General features: G+C 38.0%; 1 protein-coding gene across 1 annotated transcript in view; it reads right to left on the reverse strand.

The window, feature by feature from the left end:
• SEMA3A (semaphorin 3A) overlaps positions 1 to 19677 on the reverse strand; it is a 164535-nt gene that overhangs the window by 49826 nt on the left and 95032 nt on the right. The window contains exons 5-6 of the mRNA XM_066550951.1: positions 17713 to 17806; positions 10775 to 10894 (exon numbers count right to left, since the gene is read on the reverse strand). Coding sequence (XP_066407048.1) covers positions 10775 to 10894; positions 17713 to 17806 — 214 coding nt within the window. The remainder of the gene's footprint in view (positions 1 to 10774; positions 10895 to 17712; positions 17807 to 19677) is intronic.

The following is a 19677-nucleotide window of genomic DNA, read 5'->3' on the forward strand; positions in this document are numbered from 1 at the left end:
TAAATTTTGAATTGTGTTCTTGAACTACCTGAATGTGCTATCAATGTTTTAAATACACTGACATTTCCACTTTGTTGTAAAAATAGGCTTTTAATACTACACAGTGTTTAGCATTCTAGTACCAGCCATCAGTTTGATATCAGCCGTGACATTATTTAATTTTCAGAATCACAGAGGTTAAAGCTCACTGAACTATAAACAGTTGGAAACATGGAGTGTAATCCCAAGGCACAGCTCTGCACAAGCTGTAATTTAAATCATATTGCATGCTAAGCTGAAAAGGCAGTGCAGGTCTCAGAGGGCATGAATAAATCTGCAGTCACTGATTTGCCACACACATTTGTGTTGGGATTCTGTAACTGTGCAAATGTGATGTCTTCCTTTAGAGCAGAGGACCTGTCATCTACTGAGATTTGTAATTAAATAACCCAAAGAACAAAAGCAATTACTCAGCTCTACAAATATTCAGGCTGAAATGTGCATGAATTCAGGAACAAAGGGAAGGGGAAGTTCCGGAGACAGAGAGCAAGGGAGGCTTTGAGTCTGTGATAATTCATCTGTGTCTAGTGCTGGTGGAGGCTTTAATGCATAGAACAGGTATTCACATACCTGGCTTCCTCTGAACTAATAATTCCGTCATCACAGACTCCACTCTGAAGTGGATGTTTCTTCAGCTAAGGAGCCAATTATGCCTCCAGCTGGCTCCACGCCACCTCAGGTGCCGGCTTTGAGCAATCAGTTGTGTTAATTGCAAGCAACACTAAATGCCTTTTGGGACAAGCAATTCACGGTTCAGGAATGTTCCTGTGAAGGGGGCAGGTTCAGCCCCATTACCGAGAACAAACCACAGAGTTTGCACAGGTCGCAGGCTAAGAGCTGGAATTTTATGGAATGGGGAAAAGAGGTGGGAACCGACCAAGGGGCCGTATCCTCACATCATTAACTCTGCTGGGCATCTCAGTTAATTGATGGGGTGGGGGCTATGTGGGGGGCTGTGTGCAGCCCTTCATATTTTCCCATATTGCCAGGCATTCTGATCCAGGCCAACAACACTAAGAGTTTGGTCCAAGAGAAGATACCTCAACTGCCCATGAACATGGGCTCCTTCCCAATAGCTGGTATTTTCTTTCTTTCTATTTGTCATAGTGGGAAAACAATAGTTTTATATACACATAGGAATTGTTTGATATAAAGAAAACACTAAAAGGGTGATAGCAAGACTGAATGACAAAAATGGATGATGAAGGGCAAGCATATATTAAAAAAATAGCCATTGAAGGAATGAAGAGTAATAATAAAATGAGATGAGCACAATAATGAGATCAGAAATTGGATCTTGGCTGCATAGAGGTCATTGTCATGTATTACCAACTACAGATCTGGTCTGTTGTATTTTTTAGTATCTATCTTTTGACTCACTACCTCGATAATAAGGTTTAACCAGTCATTTATTCATAAGCATGGATTTCTGATATATTTGTCCATGAGCCCCTGCACAAGCACTACTTAAAAGAAGGACCCTGTCCAAATGTTTGAGGTGATGAATGGGAAGCTTGGATTGAATCATTAGCAATAAAGGGAGTTAGTGTGTGGTGGGGAGTGGGAGGTACTGGTACAAACCTCAGTCTGCAGGTGCTTAGAAACAGCGTGCAGGCTCAGGAAGTCTCTCTAATACACTTTAGAGGCTCAGTCCCTGGTGTCCCACATGGATGTACAAAGAAAACTTCTTAAAACAAAGCCATCTTATTTCTCCTTTTAACACAGACTAAAACATTGCCAAACACTTTTGCGTCTGAAGCTGTGAATTTCATTAAATTCAATGCAACTTGCTCAGCACTCTCTATTTTTGTGTGGCTGAAACCTTTAATTCTCTCCCCACCACCCCATGGCCAGCGTGCTCCAGTCACATCACACTTAACCTTTGCCTTGGCTTCTCAAAGAAGAATTTGTTTCACTCTATTCACGGCTTCAACAGTTTGGCAAACTGCACTCGAGCGCCGCGCTGGGCCTTTATATTGAACACACTAATCTGATTGTTTTTCCACTCTACAAACTTTGGGTCAACAATCAAGCTGCTGCCAGAAACTAATTAATTTGCAAACAGGCCCCATTTTCACAGGGGGAGAGCTTTTGAAACCTATGTCAGCAGAGCTGGTCACACCATGGTGACATGCATTGTCATGGCATCCACTTTTCTGGGTAATTCTCCTCACTAATTTTTCACCACACACATGAACTCAAATTACCCAGTCAACAGTAAATCTCTATTGAATGCCCACCAAACTCTGAACGTGGTGGCCTGAGAAGAGGAAATTGGTATTGACAGGGTCAACACTCATTAAATTGATGGCTAGAGCAGAAGGAAAAAAACACAAAACAACACAAGAATGCAAAAGGAAAATTCGGATGTATGTCATATCCCAATAAAGGGGGCTGTAACAGACCCACTCCTCCTTTGTTTAAATCAATTAGTATTCTGCTGTGTGACTCCTACAAACAGATTTCTGCTTAACTTGTCTGAAAAACTGGTTAGTGACTTTTGTGAGCAAGAAAGGAGGCACAATTTGGTAGTTAAAAGTCACTGGTTTTCAAGCATCAGAGCTGTGATGAGCTTTCACAGAGATCATGGGAAACCTACTTGAATTTGCAAGGTCTATAACACAGAGGCTTGTCTTTGGAATCTGGCCACCTAATCTGAACTTTCCTTTTGCTTAAGCTGATTTGGATCTCTGCAAAAATGATAATTACAAAGAAACTGGTGTTGTGTAATTTAAAGTGGGTTCTGTACCAAAAGCAAAGCAAAATGCAAATTTAGAACCCGAACACTACACCTTTTCTGGACAAATTACTCTTTTTTCCCTACTGAGATTTATCTCCAGGGAAAAGGGAGAGTCCTTCTATAAAGTGATGCATGTGGGTAACAGATAGATTAGATAGATAGATAGATAGATAGATAGATAGATAGATAGATAGATAGATAGATAGATAGATAGATATTATCTTTTTAATCAAACATTAACTAAAAGTAGTACACAAAACTTTCTAGTCGAGGTTATTGCCACTGATGAATAATAGACTAAATTTGTCACCTTAAGTGGGCAGACTTTACAAAGCCATCCACTGCCAACTCTGTAAGTTATCCATTGAAATAAATCAATAGAAAAAATATTCCATCCTAGGGTAAAAAAAAAAAAGAAAAGAAAAAACGCTTTTTAGAGGAGATAGAATATCACTGGGCCTATTGATAATTGGAAAATTGGAGGTGTTTTTTATCAATGTGAGAAGGGCACAGAGCCTTACCCCTCCAACTAAATGTACTCCTGGAGTGTGCGCATGCAGATGGAATTTTACACAGCAGCTCCTGCTGCTGAAAGAAGCAGAGAGGACTTGGATTTATTTTTCTAAAGGATGACTATAGAAATCAACTCACCCACATCATCAGATTTGAATCTGAACACCTCAATGAGATTTCCAGTTTTACCCAGTACAGAGGTACATTGATTTATCCACATCCAGAATCTCCCCAGAGCTTGTTCTGTCTCTTTCATCCAATGCCTTCCAGAGAAGGTGATGGGAATGGGGGCACTCTCAGATCTCACCCCAGCACAAGACTCATCAGGATTTACTGGCTTGTTATATTGTTGATATGTGTTGATATGTTGACCTTTCAATTCACAATTGAAATAAAAACCTTAAAATTTAACAACTTTAAGGCACATCACCAATAGACCAATTCAGTGCACAGGAGTGAGTGCAGATCTCAAACTGTCCCTCACTGGCAAGTCTCTTTTTAGAAAGATTATGCTGCGGTGATCTGATTGGGACTGGGGTCATATCCCACACTGATTGTTTTGAGAACTATGAACTTCTCTCCTAAAATTTTACTTTATGCAGCAGAGAAACTTCTCTGGTCTCCAGTGGAAACAGTGAACAAAGAACTCTAAACTCTACCATTATTTTTGATCTTATATGCACTATAAAGAGAGTCACAGAATGAATGAATTGCAGCCAAGCATGGCTTCTAATCTACACTCCCAACTATTACATTTTTTGGTGTGGATAGTAAGGTTGACCAAGTTAAAACCCATAAATGAGGCCATGGTTAACCATGTAATATACACATGTCCTAACTCAGGTTCCTGGACTAACTTGTATCCTAACTTCCTGGAGCATACTGTGGCTATAGCTCAGACCAATGTGTTTACTGATGCAAGTCCTCCTGCTCCTGGTCATGTTCTCTGTAGTGTCAGGAAGCCTTCAAAATGTACAGTCAGACCAGGAGAATGTTCTCTGCTGCTTCATCTTTCCTATCCACTTTTTCCACTCCAATCTCAGAACTTGTCCTTTGGCTACTTTTACCATCTTTTTAACCTAAACAGAACAAAATAGCATCCACAGCACGGATATTTAATGAAGAAAATGACCTAATCCTAGGGGGCATGGGAGGGATAGAGAATGAGAAAGAAGATCTGTTTCCTAGAATGATTTCAAATAATTTCATTTAGGCCACTTGATGGGAAGATTTTATTTTTTCTGGTTGTCTCCACCTACCATCTTCATGACCTTTCTCATATCCAGAGAAACTGTTAAGCACATTCTAATTGCTACTTGGTCTTTGATTTCTGAACCAAATGCTTCTCTTACTTTGTATAAAGATACAGAGAACAGTTTTCAGACAGGTTCAACTGAATCAACTGGTTCAAATACATGAGTATCTTCTTGTCAAGTGTTCAGCAGGGCCTTTGTCTTCCTGACCTGTAACCATTTCAGATTAGGGACAGGATAAATGTCAAGTAATAACAATAAGAAAGAGCCCTTTATTTTCTGATTTCAGAAATTCTACATGTCTTCCAAGAAAAAAAGAATTGGTTGTAACAAAATATGTATATAGATAAAGCTTGTTAGATTGCAATGAGAAAAACAACTTAAAATTCATACTCAATCTCTCAAATATGGATCTACAGACTTAAGGAGAAAAAAAAAAAAACAAACCTTGTAAATTGAGTTTGTGTGCCATTCTGTTCACAGTATTATGCCACCGTCACCATAGTTTCTGAGCACTTCCTAGCACTGTGTTAGGTGACATTAGCATTTGTCACACATGGAATTTATCACTGTGAAATTATTTATTACTATTCTTAGCAATGAAGATAGTGGGAATGGGGGGTGGGAGGACTTATTGAGTGAGAAATGAGACTTGCATATCTGGACATGTTTTGTGCCACAAGGGTTGGAGTTGCTCGTGCTTCTGTAAGCCGCGGTGGGAAAGTGTGGAACTCAGTCCACACTACAGCCTGCATGACAGGACGTGTCAGCTGCTCAAATATAGAAATCCCTATTTTAAATGCAAGAGATCCTTTCACAGGAAAATTAACAGCAAAAGAACAACAAAAAAAAAATGACACAAAAAAATTTCCACAGTGTTTTCACTCATAAGGTTGTTGAAATATGTCCTTGTAAATTCATGGGTAATGCAGACCTGGAAGAGGCTTCTTAGTCTCCTGGGATGTCAGGCAAGAGTGCTATATAACAACACATAAAACGTTCCCTGAGTTCCCCTGAAAACCAGCTAGGCTGCTTCACTGACTACTTCTATTGGACAGTTTTTTCTAATTTCATTTCCATCATAGTTTAAGATTTCTAATTTGAAGACTGAATAAATTCATATGCAGTTCACAGTTGTTGGGTTTTTTTAATGTCCTTTGTTTAAAAAGCTCTTCTCTTGATGGAGATTTACTCTATTTGTAGCATCCCTCACCTTCTTCCTTCAGTAATATCTTAGATGTATTTTATGAAAGAACGCATGTTGTTTCATAACCCCAGGTACCAGGATGTTTGGTTCTGTGGCCCTGTTTCCACAGCTGATACCTGTATTTACTGCATGCTGTATATCTGGATTGAGAATGTGTAGGAGATGAGCTGGAAAAAGGGAAGCTAGAAAGGCATTTAGGAACAAGGGAGTGGCACAGCAGAGGGGGCCATCAGTGCTTATGTATAGCTAGGAAAAGGGTTTGGGGTGGTTAACCAAAGACTAATTATAGGTTCAAGGATCATAACATGTACACACTCAAGTCTCAGCAAGAGTAATTAATTTCTAACATTTTGTCACATTCAATGCATTTTATTAGAGAAGTAAAAATCCTGTAAACTATCTGCAATCTTTTCTTTCTGTTGCCATACATTAGTCTGCTATGCAATACATATATACTCAAGATCACATATATGTAATGCCGATGCTGGGCAGAACAAAGTGTCTGAAGTGGAAACTACACAAAGTGATGTCTACAGGTCTGTTTGAATGCCAGGAGAGTATCAAGCCTGTGTTTCCTGCCTTGGACCCTGTTAAATTTAAGAGGGCATTTTCTTTTTTATTGAACAGTCACTCAGCTTCTATAACTCTCAGCTGTTTATGTAACTGTAAAGATTACCAAGGACAATAACCTCAGGGAACTAAGCACAGTTACTACTCCACTCTAAAAATTAAGCCATGGAAAGTATGCTAAAATAATATCATAGAGTGGTTTAAACCCATAAAAAGCAAGGAAATTCCAAGCCAAGTCTGGAAATCCAGACTGACAATCTCTCTTAACCCCGGGTCTAGTAAAGAGGGTGAGTGAGGCCAGTATTTCTGGGGTGCAAACCAGATTCATAATACTATCCTAATGCAGCTTTTGTGATTTCATTTCCTTTCAGATTTTGCTCAGCCCAATCCTGCTTTGCTTTTAAAATAAATGTTTATGGTTATTCATTTTACAAAACGTTAACAATTTAAGGCCAGATCCCGTGTGCTCAAGTCAGAGAAGATGAGAGCGGCTTTAAGCTCTCTCCTTCCACTCCTCTAATCTTCAGCTTGAAAACTGCCTTGGGTGCATTGCCTTTGCATTGCTCAGCATTTGCTCTGGTAGACTGCACTGCCAGTTCTGCCTTCTTGCCTGCAGCCATGCCCTCAGCCTTTGCAGGAAGGCGTGGGGATGGTGTACAGCAAACGCTGCCTGCCGAGCAGCAGGGAACTCCCTGTCACCAGGGGAAGCTGCTCCCACCTGCACAGGCCTCTACTCATCTTTCTTTTTCACTTCTGCAGCAGTTCATGGAAGCAGGATGTGATCCATGCTTCTTCAAAGTAACTTTATGCCTCTGAACTATGAGATGCAATGGCACATTTAAAGGGAATCGTGTACTTGCCAATAAGCAAGACTTTGTAAGGTTTATGAGTAACATCAAGGCCGTTGTTCCTTATAGTAAAGCTGTACAGAAGATTTTTTTCAACTTCAGAATATTTTTTTCTGAGAGTTTCAAAACAATTCTTGACTCTCACTGGGACTGGTTAAGATTGCCAAAGCTTCTTTTGTGCAGAGAAAACTCCATGCACGTACCAGAGGAGCCAGTAATGTTCAAGCGTGCATAAACATGGCTTATAACAAAGCTCATGATTCAGTCTGGGGCACTGAACTGCAGTTTTTCATGTCCAAGATGACTTCCCTGAGCACAGCTTTTTTACTGTGTATTTGCAAATGCTTCCTTGTCACATCTGGCCAACTCTGTATCAATAATTAAATATACACTGCTACAGTGACTGATGTATAGTTCCCTAGCTTCTAGATGAATGCCCTGACTACATGGCTATAGAATCAGTCTCCCTTGTTTTATTTGGCTTGGTGACTGTTTAATTATTTATACAAAATGAAAGCTTTAGAAGCCTGTGAGTATTTAATATCTCTAAGAGACTTAAGAAGTCTTTAAGAGCTGCTGGTCAGCACCTTCCCTTGGGCTGGGCACAGTTCTCTTCCCCAAAACATACAATTTCTGTAACAAGGTTGAGCATCTCCAGCATGTGACTGTGTGATGTCTGTAGTAACTCTGTATTCCTGCTTAAATCCCAAAAACCTAATCACTCTCTGTAATGTTGTTCTACTTTTATGCCAGTTCAGGGCAAGACAATTTCTGGGAAAAGTTCACAAGCCCTTCACGTGCAACTGCCTTCTCCTCTCCATTTTTGGTACCAATCAGCTGTGTTTTCTGCACCCTGTCAGCTCTGACCTTAGCCTCAGTATGGAAAAAGCAGTTTAGCTCCTGCTCTGACTGTAGTAAATACTAGCAAGGACTTAGAGCTGGATGTCTCACCACCTAACTATTAAACTCTACAGAGATGAGAATTTGTCTCTAAATTTGATCAGAACTCTTGCAGCTTTCAGTATATGCCCCTTAGAATACTCCTTTTTTACCTGAAGCTAAGCACTCTGTAAAAAGCAGCTAGGAAAGCAAACTCATCACTACACAGAAATCCATGTCTTTACTAAAAACTAATAAAGGTCTGCAAACTTAAGGCTCAAAAAGAGTTTGTATAGATCTTTAAGAAAGCAGTGAACACCTCAATCTTCAATGAGAGCTTGTTTCATTAAAAGTATATCCACTTTAATAATGTGCAAACACAGAGTTTCTTTTGTAATTATATTTTAAAAAGAAAAAATACAAATTAAAAACAATTATCAAAGGACTGGCATGCCTGCAGAGTTTCGAACCCAAACTATTATCATTTTTGGATTTCCATGTTAGATGCTGAAATTAGGAGAGCTGTGTGGAAAGGCTGCCAGGATCTTATCACTGGGAAATTAACAGTAAAGCCTCAGAGCCTCTAATAGGAATGTTGTAGTGCCAATTTTAGGCCAATCTTTCCATATTAGGAAGGTAAATGTATTAAGTTGCAGTGGAGAGAGAGATTTTAAAAATGTACTTAAGGATCATTCTCTATTAAATTATGGACAGTTATGAGAATAATTTCTAAAGGTTTCAATTTAATTCTTATCTTGTTTTAAATTAAGTTTGAAACTTTCCATACAGGAATATAGTGCAATAACTTTATTTAAGAGTTGGAAATCACTTTCACCCTGGAACACAAAAAATGCTTTCTACTTTTATGCTTATTTTGTAAAATACTTAAATTCAAGAAAGCTTGAGGTTCATCAGCTCCCCACCTTGAGCACAGAGCAGTTGTGGTTTCTGCACTGTCAGATGTAACCTCAGTGCTAATTTGGGAAAAGCAGTTCTCACATGGAGTGCTGAAAGCCTGATAACCGAATCCACGACGGAATGACACGACTTCAGCGGGGAAGTACAGGGCCTGTGGACAATGGCTGCATTTTCCCACTGCATAAATCCTCCTGATTCAGCTGTCATTGTGCAAATCTACTGCACAAAAGCAGATTTTGCTTGCATGACTGGGTTTAAAATGTCATCATGACTATCATAACTGAAGTTGACGTTGGTCATCTTTAACACATTATTGCTCTACCAGGTATCAAGATAGATGGGTATGTCTATAACCCTTGTACTTTACTGCTTCCTGAAGACCAGAAATCTTGTTTACTGTCACAATAAAATGACCCAATGAATACAATTTTTATGTTACTGGATAAACACAGATTGTAGAACTGAAATGCTGTAGACTTGAATCTGTTCTCCAGATAGATAGTTGTCCACATTAATTGCAGCAAAACTAAATTTAACAGGATATGCATCAGATTCATAAACTTTTCATATTAAAATACAGCTCCATACTTGTTATATACACACTTATATGATATGTGTATCCAATGTATATTATATATAGAGTTAATCCAACTTGCAAGAACATTTTGTGGTTTTAATTATGAGTCAGGGGCTGATGTTGTTATGGATTGTATATACAGCTGATGTGATATCCAGTTTGATACTAAAAGATCTTCACTAACTAATAACAAACTGTGTTTTAAAACATACTCTGCTCTTACACATTAAAATTTGTGTGAACAGTTTGCACTAAATTGTAAAACCACATAAGAAAGCCTGAACCTCAGCAGAGACATAAATAATACGGCTAGGAGCAAAAAATGTCTAAGAATAAAATATTTTGTGTATTCAAAAACAGGAGTGCAGGTGCAAGCAGTATGTACAGCCAAAGTAGAGCTAGTTAACACTTAAAAAATTAAAATTTAAATTAACTCAGCAACTACAGTTAGTATTACTTAATTCAAATGTCAGCTTTTTCAGACAATGAATTCTCATTTCCAAAATGCTCATATCCTTGTATAGCTAAATCCAAGTGTAATTCCATTTGAGCTATTGTAAATTTGACTTCAGTAGAACTTGGATAGAGTACTCAGATGTATTCTAAAGTATATTGGTACATGAAGGCAAAATCAAATTTCCTCTGAAACTATCTTTCCCTCCTCAGACATGCAAATAAACAACCACAGGCTTGATTGCTAATATCCATACAGTAATGCAAGCTATTGTGCCTTGCTAAACTATTGGATATTTTGAAACCAAATCACTTGGAATCCCCAGGACCCCCTTCTCTTTTTGCAAACTCCTGACAACTCTGGCTTGCTCACGAAGTTCTGCTGGTTGACTTTTGGCTGTATGTGGCCAGTGTCCCCTTCAATCCAGCAAAAATTAAACCTTGTACAAAACACAGTCCTGCCCAAGGCTCTGGAGCTACTTTGTGTTCATGTGTGGCTGAATGCCTCAAGCCTTGAGCTTCTGTCCAACTTGCATGACTATGCTGCTCATACTGTCTGTGTATGTTTTAAATTTAATCACACTCCACAAATCTTAGTGTAATTAAACCAAAAATGCTTCTTTATAAATCACTTTTGATTAGTTTAACTGGTTTAAGGCAGAATTCTGCCCCAAATAAAAGAGGAGTGTATATGTCACAGATGTTGCTGGAACAGAGCTGTGTGCTAGTCTTTAATGGCTGGATGAGTGTAACCAGAGAAATGTGCATTTTACATACCATTTAGCCACCGGGAGTCGTGCTGCTCTGTTCTGATGGGATGGTGATGCCCCAGAGTTCGGAAAATGGCAAAGTCCCTGCCCATGAAGTCTGCTGCTGTGCCAGAGTACAGTTCTCCATCTGCAGGAGGACATAATTGTAAGCAATATTCCCCAATTTTCCAGTCATGGCAAGTCAGAGAAAGCTGTCATATGTTCATATTTCACTAATAGGGATAATGAGTAAATTACAAAACAACAAGCCATATGCAACGTATTGTCATTGAAAATAGAGATTAGACCCAATTTCTCACTGCAGAGCTTAATTGTAACCTCTTGCAAATGAGCTGTATCTGCAGACTGCTGGTGTGCTTTGCAAAAATGTGTCTGAATTCTTAGGCTGGAACAGTGACAGCCAGTGCACCTACCCTGGCAGGCAGGAGTATGCAGCCTCAGAAAACCCACCTAACTGTGAAATTGCCCTGTTTAGAACAGGAGTTTGGTTTGGAGACCTTCCAACCTACTGGGTTTATGTGACTCTGGGAACTGAAGAGTCCAGCTCAGTCACTTTTGCTTCAGAAAGTCCTTAGGCACTTCAATTTTTCCTATAGAAATTATGTGATTTTTACTTTGGTTCGTTTAAGGGGCTTTTTTTGTTTTGTTTTGGGTTTTAGTTTTGGGATTTGTTGCTTTTGGTGTTTGGTTTTTTTGTTGTTGTTTTTGTTGCCATTTTATTATGGTTTGGTTTTACTCTTTTTTTCTGAGCAGATGATCAGAAAACAGCATATTTTACAGGAAAGACAGAACATGCCTTTCTCCTTTGCCCACCTTTGTAACTGGTACTGGCAAAGGGCAACAGCTGAGGGAGAAAATAAATGAGGTCATTCCCTGCTACCTTGACCCCCATGCATTTCACAGTGAACAACTGAACTGAAAATTGACCTGTGATACTTCAGCCCATAAATGGCACACACACAGCCTAGCTGGAGATGAAACTCATCCCAGTGTGTCCCTTCTCAGCCAGCTAGAAGTGCCACAGAGGAGACAGAGGGGGTGGCGAGAGAGAGAGAGAGACTGTCTAAATTCTAAGGAGCAGGTCAAGTTAAATACCTGCCAGCTGGAAGAGAGTGTAATAATAATAATGACATTGTAACAAGAGCCACAGAAAAGAACCAGGGATCAAAGTACTACACATATCTTTCTGACATTAATTTACAGCTTGTCCATGAAATCACTCCGAATCAAAAATGCTAAAAATGCATTTTTAGGACTGTGTTCTACATCTGTATGTGAAATGAGATAACCTACCTTATCCTGTTAAAATGGAATTGAAAAGCATTATTCCTTCCAGCTACTACTTTCAAACTACCCATATTACACGGGTCCCTTGTGAAAAAGACAAGTTTGAGGATAAAATAACTCTTTCTTTAGCTAAGGTAATACATTTTTCATGGTCATGATGAACTCTACCATATCCTCATTTTAAAACACCCTTTTAGGAACAAGTTTGTCATTTTCATGGCAATTTTAGGTATTTCCATGGCAGGACAACCAGATCCAAGCATGCCTACTGGATATCACTGTCATCTTTTCCCCTGAACACTGACACCATGAAATCACCAACTGAACCTAGAGTGGCTCTGTAACCATATGGTAGCTGTGAAAGTCAGGAAGAGTGAAAACATGATAGCGGAAAGGCGTGGAATTGAATGAATTCACAGCAGAGATTAGAAGCAAATAGACCAGTCATGCCCAGCAGGAGGTGTAATCAGAAGGGAAACAGAGCAGCATATCATTAATTAACGATTTACCATTCTTCTGTGTCATTTTCAACTTTTTTTGAAGGGGAGACAATCACTTAATTATAGTTATTATTATGTACAGAGTATGCAGCTGAGATTTTAAAGATCATAAAACCTTTTTGCCTGTGAAAAGGGCTTTGATGCTATGCTTAACCTTTCTTTAACCTTATCTTCATTTTCTTGTCTTTCAATCCCTAGTGAGTTCTGATAAATCAATAGAAATCAAAGAGGAAAGGAAAAACCAACAAGGGCTATTTTTCTTCTTAGTTATCAACAGATCTAAAGGTCAATCAGTCAAGAAAAAAATCTATATTTAATACTATATTGCTAAAATTTAACCAAATGCGATTTGAAAACTAATGAAAATTATATATTTGAAATATTTAGAATTGTAAGGTCGTTTTGACACCTCAGTTTCTAACTTGATATATAAAAACCACTGGAAATGAACTGAATAAAGAGGCAACAATTAAAGTCCATATTTTCCAGGCTGGACTCAGCTCAACCCAAGAGGACACTACAAGGCTCTTGTGGCTGATACTTCTTCTTCAATGGTGACAAGATAAAAGTTTTGCCAATAACTGGCTTCAGCATGTTTCAAATGAGGAAGGGTCTGTAGAAAACTGTCTGACCTTTCTATCATCCCTACTACAGCCCCTCCAAGTTTCAGTATACCTAAACCACTGCCTGCAGTTTGAACTGATCTGCTGTAGTCATGCAAAAAGGGGATTTTGACTTCTTCCAGACAGAAATACCAAGGAATACCATTTATTTTTGTAAGGCTTTAGATAATTTTTGCAAAATTCAGGGTGAGCCTCAAGTCATGTCCCAGATGTGCACATCCTTTGAGTTTTGCTATGCAAAAGCTATATGAGGATTCTGCCTCCTGTCTAGATAGAAGTACATTCATCTTTATTTCCCTGTACATACTTTCTTTTGGACTGAAATTTACTCATTGCTAGTCTGGAAAATGATTCTTTAATGTCACAGATAGTCTTCACTGTGTTACTTCTACTGTTAGCAGTTTAAAAAGAAGTTTTATAAACTTTAAGAAGAAAGTGGAAATTAATAGTTTGAAAACTGTTAAACATTTATCAAAGGGAAAGAATAAGGGAGAAAAAAAAAAAAGAAAAATAAAAAATTAGTCAATTTGTATTTCAAGCCCAGCAGCACAAAGGAACCATTGTCCAGAACTAAAGGATGGCCTTCAGTTGTTTGCATTGGTAAAAAATATGTTTTGGACCAAAACCACTTATTGTAAAGGAGCAGCATGCTGACACACAAATGCAAACAGAGATACATATATTGACTTTACTGAATAAAGAGGCAACAATTAAAGTCCACAGTAATGCTGATTTTTGGAGGGGAGGAACCCTTTACATAAACAGCACAGAACTCTGAGTAACTCCCCAAGGTCATGAGATACAAAGATGTTGAAAGCTATGCAAAGTGCATCTATTTGATAAATTGTTTCTATTCAGCTTTTAAGTAAGATTGCATTCTGAAAGAAAATAATTTGTGGAGAGTAAAAAACTGTAAACTTTCTTTTCAAAGTAGTAAGGAAGTTGAATGAATGAGGAATATAGGCAAAACCAAGCCTGAATGTCACAATTGCTCTCAATGGTAAAAGGGTTCAAAAATGAAATCTATCCTTGGTTAAAGGGTTTATTCACTAAATTTAAGATTTTCAGACATAGAGGTGGTTTGACTTCACTTCTTTTGAGGTCAGTAACTAAAACTTCCTAGAAAGTACAGTCATTTTAAAATCTTGAAGCTCATATGTACTTAACTAGCTAATTTCTAAGAAATAGAGTACTAAGTTCCTAACTACTGAAATGCTACTGTCTTTCAGATCATATAATTAAATATTTGGGAGCATTATGGCACCTAAACTGTTTTTTTAAAAATGAAAGATTAAATAATTGTTAAAATCTAAAAGGAATTGTGAATTTTAAAAGAAAAGAAAAAAAATCAGTGAGACACAGGAGCATAAAAAGCTTTGAGAATTCTGGACAACCAAAGCTTTTGAAAATCCCAAATGGTCATTTCCCTCAACAAACAGTTGGGACAATGCTGCCTCCTTCTCTGAAGGGTTGGTTTTGTTTTTTTTTCCAACTGTCCCAATACAATTCCTTTAGTCTAACATATTCAGTGATATTTTCTCCTGTGATTATATTCCTTGGAAATCATGCTGCTTCTCATTTTCCTCCCCCACTGGAATACTCGTGAGAGGTGCCCAGGGATTTCTTGGTCCCTACATTTCATGCATTAGCCCACTCAAATGGAGAGTGTTTAGTTAGCAGCACATAGATGGGAATGGCTGCACAGTGTCTTACATTACTAGGAACCACTTGTATCATGTTCCCAGCTGGCATTTACTTTAGAGTAGGGTAGCAATAACCAACTTTAATGAACAACTGTTAAAAAAATAATGAAAAATGTTTGCAGGTGGATGGAACAAGGAATGTATACTGGAAAAATATTGGAACAATTTAATAATGATGAACTGTTTATTTTCATTTTGCTTTAGTGTGGCTTTTTTTTTTTTTCAAATAATATTGATTTTTTTAGGAGAGAGGGAAAACTGAAGATCCTCTTTACACTGGTAAGAGCTTGTTTCAGGTGAAATACAGAATGGGCCTCCTGGGTACTAATGGCTATTTAAGACCTGAAGTTACTTTTTTTGCAAATTAACATTCATGTTTTGCCCAAATTCCTGCATTTCACTTACCTAAAATTTAGTTTCTAGTTATGGTGGCAAAAACATTGTCCTTCCACACTTTGCAAAATATCTGTTTAGTGTTTCTGATGAAGAAGAGAGATAATGCTTCCTTCCTTCCTCTCAGTAACCATCTAAATTACTCTTCTCAGCCTTTTTTTTACTTTTCTGATAGTTACTTTCAATTACTAATTACAACATTGCATTTTAATGAATGCTGGGGAATTCTTTTACATAGCTGCCCTCTTAAATCTTAGATAAACCATGTTCACTAAAGAGGACAATATTCTGTCACGTGAAGGGCCAGGAGCAGCTGAGTTACAGCTCAGCCCAGGAGAAGAGAAGCAGCAGTGTATCCATGTCCCTGTTGTGACATCTTTGTGTTTGAGAGGCTCCCTGGCCTTCATGGCCTCACTCACTGCTTCCCTCCTGTGATTCCATGCTTTGGACAGCAGCTGGACCAAACCTCTCCATCTCCAGTCATTGCTTGGCCAGTTCATCCCCCGATTCTCAACTGTTTTGGGGGTGGAAATCATTTTGCCTTGGGTCATCAATTTACCATAAAAACAAGGTGTTTTTTGGCAAAGAGGAGTTACTTTTAGGCAAAGAACCAGTGGTGAATTTGGCAAACACCCTCTCCAATACACACTCCGCAGAAAAGGGTTGCAGTAAATGCAACATCATAACCAGTAATGCAGTGTGGCTGTGAGGCAAATATAAGGAGACAGAGAAAGAAGGCTGCTTGTGTTCAGGATGCAGGAATGGTAATTTCAGCTTCACCTTGAGTTTTGTGTGACTGAAGCAGAAATTTTTCATTGGCTTTGAATGCTCAATTTGCACCATTTTCTATTGTGCTATTACACCCAGTGGCTCTAACTGAGGCCTGATTGAAAACAAATGATCATGCTCAGTCTATTCTTTATTAGAAGAAAATATACATGGAGTGAAAATTATAGTGACGGGAAGGGGGCTCAAGAAAGCAAAGATGTATTAAAGACATGAAATCTAAGCCAAGGGAAGTAAGATAATCATATTTGTGACGGACTGAGTGAAAAAAAAAAAAAGGAATGTGAAAAGCTAGATGCTGTTGACTTTGTGCAGTTGCATACCGGTTATACCATGTAATACTGGCTTGTCATCATTCTCTTCTTTGTTGTATATTAAAGTAAATAGTAAAGCTATTCACTTGAGAGTAGCTCTGTCACAAATTCAAGTTGCTCCAGGCACCAATTTATACACTGGCCTTTTACACACACTTTTTTGTTTCTGTTTGTACAGGGTACAAGTTGGAGCAAGATGTGGATGTCTTTCCTGTTTTTCCTGTTAAAAAGCATGTGTCCCCAGGTTAGCTCATCACCTGAGATCATTATGGGCTTTTAAGATCAGGAAATGAGGCACACTTAGGACTAAATTTTTGTTGCCGTCTATTTTGAATAGCTTAATTTTTAAATGCAAAGTAAATAGAATAAGGGCAGACAGTAAGCAAGGCCCAAGGGTAACAATATGGACAAAGGTCTGAATAAACCAATGTATCTCATTATGTGTCATTTTCTGAAGACTTCTGAGAAATGAGAATCTCCAATTTTCTCAAACTATTGTTGGATTTAAAGTTGTAATAAAGTGCCAGAAAGTTACATGTAAAGATGTTAAAGATAAGGTGGCTACACCTAGGCAGAGGTGTAGGGAAAGAAGAATCTGTTTCATCCTAATTTAGTCTCATAAAACATCCTTTTGCCTTTTTCGTGAAGGTGAAGTAATAACAATGAACATATTTAATTTAATTAGATCAGTTTAATCAATTAGATAAATTAAATCAATTGCATTCATTCAATTAGATTGACACAGTCCAGTTGCTCCGTATTTACATATTCCATGAAATGAAGTATTACCAATTCAGAAACACTTAATTTATTTCTTTTTGATCTGGCCAGGAATTTAACTTTATTTACTGTCAGCAGAATCTCTTCAGCTGAAACATCACCTTAGGGCCTAGACCAGGGGCTGTTCATTGATCTCCAGCTTCCATGCAAGGTAAAGCTGGGTGACAGACATTCCTTGGCAGAAAATCTGATGTATGGAATTATTTATTCCTGCTCTCACTTAGCTCTCAGCTGTGCTTGTGTGACCAACAGTGTGGCCAGCCTGTGAACTGGGTGATTAAAATGCCTCCACCAAGACATGAGAAGGAAAAACACTCAGCAGAATCAAGGTACCACTGGGGTATAAAGCAGCTCTTGTGACACCTGAATTTTGGTTTACACCTCAGGACATTTGGGTCAACTGTATTAAAAGTAAACCAGAATTGCTTTAACCTGGAAATAAATTGCATAAAACAAATGCCTATTTTAGGTCCTGCAAGGAGAAAAAAAAAAAAGCAGAAAACTGGCAAATTATTAACAGTGAATGCACATCTCATTGAACTTGTTATGTGGCACCTACCTACTAAAAGTGAAGCTGTCAGCAGTTTGGGATCATAAGGGCTTTTCCCCCGCCCATTTTCAAAATGTGACTCTTCCATTCTAAAAATGTTGTCCTGTGAAATAAAAAAAAATTAAAAATTTTTAAAAAATAAAAAAGAAGGTAAAAGCAACATTATTTCATTAAAGAAAACTAAGAATTAATTTGAACTGTGTTCAAGAAGAGTGAAGTGTATGTGAGTCCTAGTGGGGTTTGTGGCTTCAGGGAAGTCAAAATTGTGCTGGGTGAGGACCTGGTAAAAGTGCCCATCTCCTAATCAGTATGTGCTGAATGCTGGTCAAAGGCAAAAATACACATAAACAGCTTGTGTCTCTTCTGTTGCACTTCACATATAATTAATTTTCATATTAATTTTCATGTGTTTTTTGAATTATTTTTGCTTTCACTGAGAATACATCTGAGAAACAGTAACTGAAGAAGCAGGAATTTGAAACTTTTATCTAAAAAAAAAGATAAAATCTATTTTTTAATGACTATTATTTTCTGAAATGCGCCACCACTGTAGATTAGTACATAACATGATGCTAAATTCTGCTTTTCCTAGCCTGAGTATATCCTCAAATTCAATTTCAATTGCGTCAGGAAAGGTATTCTTCTTCTTCTTCTTCTTCTTCTTCTTCTTCTTCTTCTTCTTCTTATTATTACTACTACTACTACTACTACTGCTACTCGACACCTTAAGATGACACTTTTAAAACATACAGGCTGAGGGCAAATCATAGGGGAATATAAACCAAGATTAAAAAGGGCCTCAGTCAACACTAATTCAAATGAGGTAAATAAATCCAAAGCAATGGGCTTTTCAGTACATTTAATTAATTTTAACAGGGGGACCAAGTCTGCCAATCAATTTGAATAGTAGGTTTATCTTACATTTTGCACTGAGGATAAAACCAGAAGAATAGATGCTTTGTGCATAGAAGTCTTCAACATTCACAAAAGACTTGTGAAGACCTCAGCAAAACCTGGGATTTCCATTTCCCACTTGCACTGTGGTTAATTTGCAGACACCCTAATTAAGTCAAGGAGCCCCAAAGAGAAGAGATCAACCTCCACCTTGGAAGCAGCATCCTCCTTGGCTCCCTGCCTTCCCTGTATTGATCATCCATACTGAACCCAGGCATAGGCCAGGCTAGTGACCAAACACACTTCCAAACTGTGTTATTTCAAATCCATGATTCTGTAAAGCCACAGGCTACAGATTTTATTACAGGCTTGTTCAATTACATCACACAAGCATGTATCTGTGTGTATTTATTACGCATTTTCAAAAGAACGTGAGATGGATTTCACACTTCCTTCCACTCACTGAAGAAAAAGATGAAGGGAGAATGAACTGTTAGGAGGATAGCCATCTATGGCTTACTGCACTGTTAGATAAAAAAGGTTGGACACAGCTGAGTGAAGTTTGTTCCCAGAAAATCTCCTAAGGCACGTTCTTGTACATGTAGCCTGCCTGATAATGTTTATACAGTCATCCTGTATCTGTAATATCTGACACAATATTAACATTTCTCTCTCTCCTGTTGTCTTTCTTTCTGGTTCTTAATAATCCAGACACATTCCTTCCTTCTCTCCAGTCTTCTGGCTTTGCTCCTTCTAACCAGAGATGAATAAATAATCAAACAGAAAAGCATTTCTGGAATTCTACTTTAGGGTCCATATCTAGATCTTGCACAATAAATAAAAGTAGTAAATTGATGAGAATGCTAAACCTCAACTGCAATAATAGAAGATGGCACTAATGCTACAAGCTATTATTGAAAAATGTTATTATCAATCTACATTTTCTTGGCATTTCTCCTTAGTAGATGGTAATTGCTCAACCTGAATATCAATTAATATCTGATAAGGCTACAGAGTCAGTGGCATGACAGTTAAAGCAGAATACATTCTCAAAATAATCCCATGTGTCATTATAAGACA

Source organism: Molothrus aeneus, chromosome 5 (genome assembly GCF_037042795.1).
Source record: "Molothrus aeneus isolate 106 chromosome 5, BPBGC_Maene_1.0, whole genome shotgun sequence".
In the NCBI taxonomy this organism is placed as follows: Eukaryota; Metazoa; Chordata; class Aves; order Passeriformes; family Icteridae; genus Molothrus; species Molothrus aeneus.